The sequence below is a fragment of the Staurois parvus genome, unplaced genomic scaffold (genome assembly GCF_062004578.1).
Source record: "Staurois parvus isolate SC_StPar_1 unplaced genomic scaffold, SC_StPar_1.0 ptg000090l, whole genome shotgun sequence".
NCBI lineage: Eukaryota > Metazoa > Chordata > Amphibia > Anura > Ranidae > Staurois > Staurois parvus.
The window spans coordinates 13,629,338-13,640,767 of NW_028317886.1; the positions used below are offsets into that span (position 1 = coordinate 13,629,338).

General features: G+C 42.9%; 1 protein-coding gene across 1 annotated transcript in view; it reads right to left on the reverse strand.

Annotated features, from left to right (window-relative positions):
- The window catches only part of RBM46 (RNA binding motif protein 46), a 32,715-nt gene extending 23,834 nt beyond the window's left edge, over window positions 1–8,881 (reverse strand). The window contains exons 1-2 of the mRNA XM_089670512.1: window positions 8,728–8,881; window positions 644–1,111 (exon numbers count right to left, since the gene is read on the reverse strand). Of these exons, the coding sequence (XP_089526638.1) occupies window positions 644–1,111; window positions 8,728–8,878 (619 nt within the window). The 5' untranslated portion in view covers window positions 8,879–8,881. The remainder of the gene's footprint in view (window positions 1–643; window positions 1,112–8,727) is intronic.
- Window positions 8,882–11,430: the final 2,549 nt, after the last annotated feature.

The window sequence follows — 11,430 nt, forward strand, 5'->3', positions numbered from 1 at the left end:
AGCTGGTTGGATCTATAGCACAGTAATTTAGGTGACATGAAAAGGTTTTATTTTTGTTTTCACAGTTGTGAAATTACCTAATGTACACTGCTGTGTGTGTTTCTCTGAGGGGAGGAAGGTTACAGCAATCACCACCCCTCCAAAAAAACCTCTGCTTTTTGTGAATTTTCAGGTAAATTTGGCAAAGTGGCAATTCTATTTAGCTCAAAAGGAACGGTAGCTTTAAATAAAATAAAAGCATGCTATGAAGAATAGGCCCTGGTTCACGTTGGACCCGACTTTTAAATCGTGCGACTTCACTTGAAGTTGCATGATTTCAAAGTCGGATGGCAGTGCGAATTCGGGTGCAACTTCTTAGACATCTGTGCAACTTCATGCACAGATGTCTATGCAAGTCACACCCCAAATCGGGGAAAGTAGTGCAGGAACTACTTTTCTAATCGGTGTGACTCCAACAAAGTCGCACCGATTAGAACAGTTCCACTGCAGATCATTGCATGTGATTTGTCATGTGACTTGAAAGGTCAAATCGCATGACAAGAAGCATCAGAGAGAATGGGGGCTAAAACAAGTTCCGGCAATTAATTCTTAATAAATGTTATCATAACTACTATTCAAATCTACAAAAAATTATTTGAGTCACCTGGAATTAATTTACGTCTCGCCATTGCTGCTGCTCTGTGAGATTCAAATTCCACAAAGGCAAACCCACGGTTTTTAGTTTTGTCATTTGCGCTTGGGTACACAATAACATCTACCACTCCATCTGTAACTTTCCTCATTTCTTCCAATATTTCTTCTTTCCTCCTTTCCTTTGGGATGGATCCAATAAAGAGTCTGCAGTTGTCCAAGCTAACGCAAACTCCAATAAATTTACCAGGACGAATCTCCAAATTGTTTAACATTCGAATAGCTTGCAAGGCATCCTCTTTGCTTGTGTACATGACAAAGGCATAGCCCCTGTTCTCCCCACTAAATTCCATCATTAGCCGAAATTCATATATTTTTCCAGCTCTTTCAAAAACTGGGACCAATTCATCTTCATACATATCACGAGGAATTTTTCCAACAAACACTTCACAGCCACGTGGAGGAGCAGGACCTTCCCATCCTAAAAACATTATGAAAAAGTACATATACATTTTTTCTTTATAAAACCCAAAATAGTTCCGCTTAAATAAATCACAAAGAAATTACCCCCTGCCTGCAAAATCAGCCTGATTTTCAGACATATCTCAAAACAACTAAAGAATGTCATGTCACCTAGGTCGATGCTAGGGATATGCCGGTGGATATACATAGACAGTGGACCCATACTTAAAATGTTAAAGTGGAACTACTCTGCATCTGAGCACCGCAAACCAAAACCGCTGTTTAAGCTATTTTAATCTTTAAAGCAAACTCACCCATCCATATCTCCATACTTTATTTTGCAGAGAAATCACTTTGAAAACAACCCCCTAGTATTTCTGGCCCTGGCCGTCTTGAGCAAGGGCAGATGATTCATGTAGCATTTATGTTGTGGAATCCATCTGCCCCTAACTCAGGCATGCAGGCAGGAGAGTGTGCTTAGCTTATAAAACCCCTCCCACTCTCCTCCACTCCTGGGATGTATGACCTCCTTTGCCTGGGCATGGAAACCAGGAAATACTGTATATGAAGAAATTAAAGAAAACTTTTAACATGAGTAAATATGATATACTTTCCTATCTATTTACAATGTCACTGTAACTCAGTTGTCAGAAACTAGATTTAACAGAATGGCTGCATCTCAAAGTGTTTCAAAACATTTGAAGATGGTGGGAACGCTGGACACAGATTGCCTAGCATCCAGATAACACAACAAACTGGATAGGTGTCTCCAGAACCAGACACCTGCGGGCCTTCACAGTGGATGCTCTGGGGACTCAATGAGATTGGTTATTTTTGATTTACATCTTTCCTTTCTTTAAGATTATTCCTTGTCTGCTCCGCAGGATCGAGGTGGAGGGAATTCTGGTATTCCTCATGGCTCTAATTTTGCCCACAAGTGTGTGGTACACAGGCAATGTGCTCTTTTGGACAATCTAGATCTTCTGTCTCAGAGTCCAGTATTCCATCCTATTTCTTGATTGATGGCTTTGACAGCTTGGCTGTTGAAGCCCAGGTACAGGACTCATAGGGGTCTCTCTGAATTGGTCATCCTAACTTTGTTGCAGACCAGGAAACCTTCCTCCCACAAGACCTATCTTATCACATGAAAAATGTATTTCCCCTGGTGCGAACAGCAGGATTTTTAGTATTCCATGGGACATATCCTGCATTTCCTACAGTCAGGACTGGATCAGAATTTGGCCTTGAGCACTCTCAATGGTCAGATTTTGGCCTTGGTTATTCTATTCCGAAGACCATTAGCGTCTTGATCTCTGGTGAAAGCTTTTGTGCAGGAGGTTGCTCATGTTGCTACTCCCAAATGCCCTCTGAATCTCAATCAGACGCTTTCATTTCTTCATAGAGCTCATTCTGAACCTATCAATATGTCCTCATCTGCCCTTAGGCTTTCCTTGTAAATATCACCTCTGCTGGGAGGGTTTCTGAGTAAGCTGCCCTATCGTGCAAGGAACCCTTCCTGGTTTTACAGAAGAACAGTTCCTTGACCCCATACTGGAGTCTTTCTTCAACTATAACCAGTACATTTCCTTCCTTCTTTTTGCCCAACTCCACAGACCACTGTTTGGATGTGGTCCATGCTGTACTGTAGGTCTAACTCTCAGAAATGGTTTCCATCTGGCTATATAACTGTTTTTTTGCCCTTTTTGAAGGATCTCAAAGAGGGCTTCACCATTTCTCAATTGTTTTTACAGGTCATTGTTCATGCCTATACTGCTGATGACAGTGATCCCCCCTTCTCTCAAGGCACATTCTACTTGATCTTTCAAGTCTACAGCCCAGCAAGTTTGTAAGGCTGTCACCTGGTCCTCTGGTAAAGTATGTACTAATTTTTATCAGATGAATATTCAGCCCTCAGCTGATGATAGTTTCATCTGCAATGTGTTTCAGACTGCTGTTTAAAGTGATACTAAACCCACAACAGTAAAATCAATCTGTATATGCAGTAAAACATGCTTGTTATACTCATTGTGGAACCTAGGGGGTAATCATCTGCATTGTGTGAAAAGGCTGTTTGATCCTGTCTTCTCTGATCGCTCACTTTCTTCTACTGTCCCCAATCCATCTGCTGATAGAACAGAGCTTTGGGGGCAAGCTGCACATGCTCAGTTTGGTTTGTATTGTTGGAGAGGTTTTTCTTTTTTTTTTCTTGGGAGAGTGAATGTGATCTGCACACGGCAATCAGGGCTGACCAGACAGAGGGTCTGGGGTCTTGCAGCCTTATAAGATAACCAGGGGAGAATGAAAACTCCTCCTACAAGCTTTAACAAGTGCTCTGCTGGACACTGATAGAAGTCACAAGACTGCTATATACTGCTGATGAGAAAAGGTATTTAGCATTTTATATTTACTAAAATAATTGCATTTTTACTCTATGCCAGCTTACAAACACCTGATGATACCTGCACAGAAACCAGCTGTATCTGAATCTGCCTTTACTGTATTCCAAGAAAACATATTTTAAAGACAAGTCAAAATTGTTATGCATATGCCCAAACTATTAAGACCCCCTTCATTCCATTGCAGTTTGTAACTGTATATACTATAATTTGTGGTACATTGCACTTTACCATGTATTGCATTAAGGCATCCAGTTCATCAAGAATAGTCTGCCAACACATGGCAATAGAAAAAAAAACAGACCTGCACTTTTTTTTTTTTTTTTTAGCGCTCTAAAATGTGAGAACATGCTTCTGGTTTGCAGTGCAGCTCCATTGGCACCTACTCTACCTGTACATTGGGGTGCAGTTCTTAATGAATGGCACTGCATAGAGTGCTGTGTGTTGCCCTTCACAAAAGTAAAATGCACACGAATAACATAATACTAATGACTCCCCTCTCCAAGATATCTAACCCCCAATGTACTTTGGATCAGCAAGCAATGCAGTGCAAGAATCTACAGTATCTCACAGACGTGAGTACACCCATCAGATTTCTGTCAAATTTTTTTTTATTATATCTTATAGCCTAGGCCAGTGATGGCGAACCCGTGGCACGCGTGCCACAGCCGGCACGCCGAGCCTTATCTGTGGGCACGCCAGGAGAATACCGTATTTTTCGCTCCATAAGACGCACTTTTTTTCCCCCAAAAAAGGGGGGAAAATGTCAGTGCGTCTTATGGAGCGAATATAGAGCGGCCGGTCCGGTATTTCCACCGCCGCCGTGTCAGAATACCGGGCCGGCCGCTCAGCTCTGCAGTGGGACCGTACCTGTCCCTCTATCCAGCGGCGCGCTGTCTTCCCGGCTTCTGTAGTGTGCGTGACAGCCGGGTCCCAAGTGCGCATGCGCAAGAAGCAGTGCTCTTTGTGAATGGTAAGGCGGTACCTGGGACACATGACAGATCCCAGAAGCCGCCGGACCAATCACAAAGCGCAGCGCTTCTCGCACATGCGCACTGGGCATCCGGCTGTCCGACGAGCGCCCACACTACAGAAGCCGGGAAGACAGCGCACGGCTGGATAAAGGAACAGGCAAGATAAAAAAAAAACTCTGCGGAAGTAAGAGCGGGTACCTGTCAAATTCAGGTACCCGCTCCCCCTCCCTCCCCAAAGGTCAGCAGTCATCTGTACTGTCCGCAGTCTCTGGTCATCCCTGTGCTTTCCGCAGTCTCTGGTCATCTCCTGTACTGTCCGCAGTCTCTGGTCATCCCTGTACTGTCCGCAGTCTCTGGTCATCCCTGTACTGTGTCCGCAGTCTCTGGTCATCTACTGTACTGTCCGCAGTCTCTGGTCATCTCCTGTACTGTGTCCGCAGTCTCTAGTCATCTCCTGTACTGTGTCTGCAGTCTCTGGTCATCTCCTGTACTGTGTCCGCAGTCTCTGGTCATCCCTGTACTGTGTCCGCAGTCTCTGGTCATCCCTGTACTGTGTCCGCAGTCTCTGGTCATCCCTGTACTGTGTCTGCAGTCTCTGGTCATCCCTGTACTGTGTCTGCAGTCTCTGGTCATCCCTGTACTGTGTCCGCAGTCTCTGGTCATCTCCTGTACTGTCCGCAGTCTCTGGTCATCCCTGTACTGTCCGCAGTCTCTGGTCATCCCTGTGCTGTCCGCAGTCTCTGGTCATCCCTGTACTGTGTCCGCAGTCTCTGGTCATCCCTGTACTGTGTCTGCAGTCTCTGGTCATCCCTGTACTGTGTCCGCAGTCTCTGGTCATCCCTGTACTGTCCGCAGTCTCTGGTCATCCCTGTACTGTCCGCAGTCTCTGGTCATCCCTGTACTGTTAATTAGTTTGCACTACTGTACGAGTTGTTTTTTCTAAACCAAAAGCTCGATATTCAGGTTTCATTGCAGTGTTGGCACTTTGAAAGAAATAAGTTGGTTTTGGGTTGCAGTTTGGGCACTCGGGCTCAAAAAGGTTCGCCATCACTGGCCTAGGCCATCTTTATGTAGAGCAACTATTCTTTTTTTCAGATCCTCAGAGTTCTTTGCCAGGAGGTGCCATGTTGAACTTCCAGTGACCAGTATGAGAGAGTGAGAGTGATAACACCAAATTTAACACACCTGCTTCCCATTCACACCTGAGACCTTGTAACACTAACGAGTCACATGACACCAGTGAGGGAAAATGGCTAATTGGGCCCAATTTGGACATTTTCACTTAGGGGTGTACTCACTTTTGTTGCCAGCGGTTTAGACATAAATGGCTGTGTGTTGAGTTATTTTGAGGGGACAGCAAATTTACACTGTTATACAAGCTGTACACTCACTACTTTACATTGTAGCAAAGTGTCATTTCTTCAGTGTTGCCACATGAAAAGATATAATAAAATATTTACAAAAATGGGAGGGGTGTGCTCACTTCTGTGAGATACTGTACGTCATATCAGGTGATGCACAGTCGCAGAAGCCATTCCAAAGGTTTACAAGTAAACAGCTTTGGCATTCAGGCTGGAAGCCAGTACCTAAGACACTCTGCGCCCTAACATGGCATTTCCTTATCCCCAAGCAACCGTAACACTGCATACCCCTGCACCCGACTCTAAATCTTTTTGCCTCCCAGCAACCTTGATGCTGAACCCCTAACTCCAAACCTTCCTGCCTCCCTGACACTGCACCCCACACTTTTGGGCTGAGAGAGGCCAAAACACTGAGATGTTATTATAATATTCGCCCACCATCTCCATTACTATAGAACCATTCTAATGTGGCAGCCATCAAGTAGAAGATCAACATCCAAATGTATTCTTTTTCTTTTAATTTCAAGGTAAGTGATTTAATTAAATGTACAACTCCACTATTTATCACCTCTACCTCCAAAACTATAGAACCCTCTTATTTTTAGAACATGCAATCTTTTTGTCATTTTAAAACTATGGGGGGACACTAAAGCTGTTTACTTTCTGCGTTCGTTATCTACAATAAGTATATGACTGTTCAAGTTTCTATTAAATAAGAGTCCTGTTCTCAGCTGACAAGTGTTTATTCACTAACTGGTTACACAATATCAGATTTCAAATATGCCTCAATAAACCAGCTGACATACTGTACATAGGTGAAGCAGGTGGTGCAAAAGATGAACAACTTGGCTAATATGCTTTGTGGACAGTAAAAGCATGTACAGTTGCAAGAAAAAGTATGTGAACCCCTTGGGATTACGTGGAGTTTTGCATGAATTGGGCATAAAATGTGCTCTGAACGTCATCTAAGTCACAACAATAGAAGAACACAGTCTGCTGAACATAATACTACACAAACATTAGATGTTGCCATGGTTTAATTGCACATAACATGTAAACATTCACAGTGCAGGGAGGAAAAAGTATGTGAACCTTTGGACTTAATAACTGGATGACCCTCCTTTGGCAGCAATAACCTCAACCAAACGTTTCCTGTAGTTGCAGATCAGACCTGCACAACGATCTGGAGTCATTTTGGACCACTCCTCTTCACAAAACTGTTTCAGTGTAGCAATATTCTTGGGATGTCTGGTGTGAATCGCTCTCTTAAGGTCATGCCACAGCATTTCAATCGGGTTGAGGTCAGGACTCTGACTGGGCCACTCCAGAAGGCGTATTCTGTGCTGTTGCAGCCATTGTTTTGTTGAATTACTTGTATGCTTTGGGTCATTGTCCTGTTGCATCACCCATCCTCTGCGGAGCTTCAGTTGGCGGACAGATGGTCGTACGTTTTCCTGCAAAATGTCTTGATAAACTCTGGAATTCATTTTCCCATCAATGACAACAATCCGTCCAGGCCCTGAGGCAGCAAAGCAGCCCCAAACCATGATGCTCCTACCCCCATGTTTTACAGTGGGGATGAGGTTTTGATGTTGGTGTGCTGTGCCTTTTTTTCTCCACACATAGTGTTGTGTGTTCTTCCCAAACAACCCAATCTTGGTTTCATCTGTCCACAGTATATTTTGCCAGTAGTGCTGTGGAACACCCAGGTGCTCTTTTGCAAACTTCAAACGTGCTGCAATATTCTTTTTGGACAGCAATGGCTTCCTTCGTGGTGTCCTCCCATGTACTCCATTCTTGTTTAATGTTTTCCTTATTGTAGATGTGTCAACAAAAATGTTAGCATGTGCCAGAGATTTCTGTAGGTCTTTAGCTGACACTCTGGGATTCTTCTTTACCTCATGCAGCATTCTGAGCTGTGCTCTTGCAGTCATTTTTACAGGACGACCACGCCTAGGGAGAGTAGCAACAGTGCTAAACTTTCTCCATTTGTAGACAGTCTGTCTTACCATGGACACATGAACATCAAGGCTTTTGGAGATACTTTTGTAACCCTTTCCAGCTTCATGCAAGTCAACAATTCTTGATCGTAGGTCTTCTGAGAGCTCTTTTCTGCGAGGCATGGTTCACATCAGACAGTGCTTCTTGAAACCAGTAAACCCAAAACAGGTGTGTGTTTTTTAAGGGCAGGAAAGCTGTCAGCAACACATCCAATATCATCACACTGATTGGAGTCAAGGTTGGCTCACTCCTGGCTCCAATTAGCTCTGGATGAAGTCATTAAGCTAGGGCCTCACATACTTTTTCCTCCCTGCACTGTGAATGTTTACATTTTATGTGCAATTAAACCATGGCAACATCTAATGTTTGTGTAGTATTATGTTCAGCAGACTGTGTTGTTATTATTATATTATTATTATACAGTATTTATAAAGCGCCAATAGTTCACTCAGCGCTGTACATTACAAAGGGGGACAGAACATGTGACAGAACAATACCAATACAATGCAAAACATGAGGGGATCGAGGGCCCTGCTCTTTCGAGCTTACAGTGTTCTTCTATTGTTGTGACTTAGATGATGTTCAGAGCACATTTTATGCCCAATTCATGCAAAACTCCACGTAATCCCAAGGGGTTCACATACTTTTTCTTGCAACTGTAGACCATTTTCTAAATGTAATTTCAATTTAATTTCGGCTCTCTAGCTGCTGTGGAACTACATTTCCCATGAGGCATTGCAACATTACAAAACTGACAGTTACAGCTATGACTTGTAGAGGCATGATGGAACTTGTAGTCCTGCAACAGCTGGAGAGCCACAGGTTGCCTACCCCTGTACTAGACATATCTCTTCCTGTCATACATCAGTTGAGTTTTTAACATACATCATCTTATAATGTTACCTGGAGGAGGACCACCAAATTTACGCTGTCCATTTTCTTGTACCATACTGTACCCAGTCCTTTCCATCAATGCCAATAATGCTGCTTCATTCTGTGCTGCAAGTCTAACTTTAATGCTTCCATTCAAGATATCTGAACACACTTCATTCATTGTTGCAACTTCACCTATAAAATATAAAACACTGCTGATGAAGAGATTATAGACAAATTACAGAGATTGAATTTGCTAGTACATTTAGTATAGAAACTGACATTTGATCAGTCTCTGGCACAAACAACTGTATAGCCCAGAGTGATATACATATATAAAAAGTATTGAGATGCCTGCCGTTTACACGCACATGAACATTAATGGTGTCCCAGTCTTAGACCGTAACGTTCAATATTGTGTTGGCCCACCCTTTGCAGCTATAACAGCTTCAGCTCTTCTGGGAACAAGGTTTAGGAGTAGGCCTATGGGAATGTTTGACCATTCTTCCACAAACGCATTTGTGAGGTCAGGCACTGATGTCGGACGAGAAGGCCTGTCTCGCAGTCTCCGCTCTAATTCATCCCAAAGGTGTTCTGTCGGGTGAAGTGAGGACTCTGTGGAGGCCAGTTGAGTTCCTCCACTCCAAACTCGCTCATCCATGTCTTCATGGAGCTTGCTTAGTGCACTGGTGTGCAGTCATGTTGGAACAGGAAGGGGTCATCCCCAAACTGTTCCCACAAAGTTGAGATCATGTAATTCTCCAAAAAGTCTTAGTATGAAGACGCCTTAAGAGTTCCCTTCACTGGAACTAAGGGGCCAAGCCCTGAAAAACAACCCCACACCATAATCCCCCCTCCACCAAACATTACACTTGGCACAATGCAGTCAGACAAGTACCATTCTCCTGGCAAACGCCAAACCCAAACATGTTAATTGAACTGCCAGACAGAGAAGAGTGATTCGTCATTCCAGAGAACACGTCTCCACTGCTCTAGAGTCCAGTGGCAGTGTGCTTTACGCCACTGCATCCGACATTTGCATGGCAGTTGGTGATGTAAGTCTTGAATGCAGCTGCTCGGCCATGGAAATATAACCGAAATGTTCACTTTTTTGTTTTTTTCAGAAAAAGGTTTAAAAAAAAGTCTTTTATCTGTTCAAAACTCTTTATAAAGTGCACTTTATAGGCATAAATACTGTACAGGGACATGATTAAAAATTAATTCCTAAATGCATTGAAAACCAATTAATCCGTTCCGGAGGTCAGAAAAAAGTAAAAAAAGTTTTATCTGTTCAAAACTCTTTATAAAGTGCGCTTGAAAGGCATAGCACTGTATGGGGACATGATTAGAAAAAAAATTGTTAATGCATTGAAAACCAATTAATCCATTTGTATTGCAAAAAAAATTTGACAACCGAGCCATTATTTTCAATGGATTTTCATTTGTAAATCGAAAATTACGTTAACCGAGGTATTCGTAAACCGAGGTACGCCAGTACATTAATACTGGTCTCAGCGACCAAAAATAATAAAGTGATGATCACAGCAAATCAGAATTTTACTCTTATTTCCTCAAGGCTACATGGAAGAATGTGTATGTGAATGTGTAATGTGAAGGGCTGCCAGAGGTGCAGGGGCTGTGTAATGTAAAGGGTGAGCTCCAGAGGGATGTGTAATGTGAAGGGGTGCCAGAGGTGCAAGGGGCTGTGATGTGAATGGATGCCAGAGGTTCCAGGGGCTGTGTAAGGAGATGAGATTGTGAAGAGCTGTTTGGGGTTGAAATATGAAGGGGAACAGAGGACACCACTATGGAGAGGTGCTGTGAAAGGGGGTTCAGAACACTACTGTGATATGCAGGGGGACTAAGGAAACTGATGTAAGAATGGGATTGTGAAATAAAAGAGAGGGCTGTGAGTCATCACACAAACATGCAATTTGGACATCAGCTTGAATTAAATGTTACTGATCGGACCTCCATGAATTTTAACTCCGTACCCCTAAGCTACAGGATTCATTGCAATATCCAAAAATTCCTGAACAAATAAAACCAACTCCAGAATCATTTTCAGCTTGGTGTTTAATGCTTCTTAACGCCCTGGTCACACTGGATGCAAATTGACATGCAATTTGCAAATCACATGCCAAGTCGCACCCTATTGTCCGCAATTACAGCGGTCATATTGGTGTGGTTCCGACTTGGTCGGATCCACACCAATTTCCAAAGTAGTGCATGCACTACTTTTGGTGCGATTTGCATAGACATCTGTGTCAGATGTCTTGCAAATCACACCTGAAATCGGCAGTTCACCCGACTTTAAAATCATGTGACTTCACTATAAGTTGCACGATTTCAAAGTCGGGTTTGATGTGACCAGGGTGTAAAGGCCATATTCAACTTTTTAATTTATAAAAGTGATTATGCAGACAAAGGAACACAGTAGGTTAAATAATTGAGCAGCTTTGAAAAATAAGAATAACAAAGTTCCATACCAATGACTATATAGGAGTTATTCTGCCAAATTTAATTGATTACATTGTTTAATATTAATAAACTGCTGAATTTTTTTTTTTTACCTACTGGAACCGTTAAATAAACATCTATTTAATCCATTATCCAAAAATGGCAAGAGAATGGCACAACTGCAAAACTACCAAGACACATGGCCGTCCGCCTAAACTGACAGGCCGGGCAAGAAGAGCATTAATCAGAGAAGCAGCCAAGAGGTCCATGGTA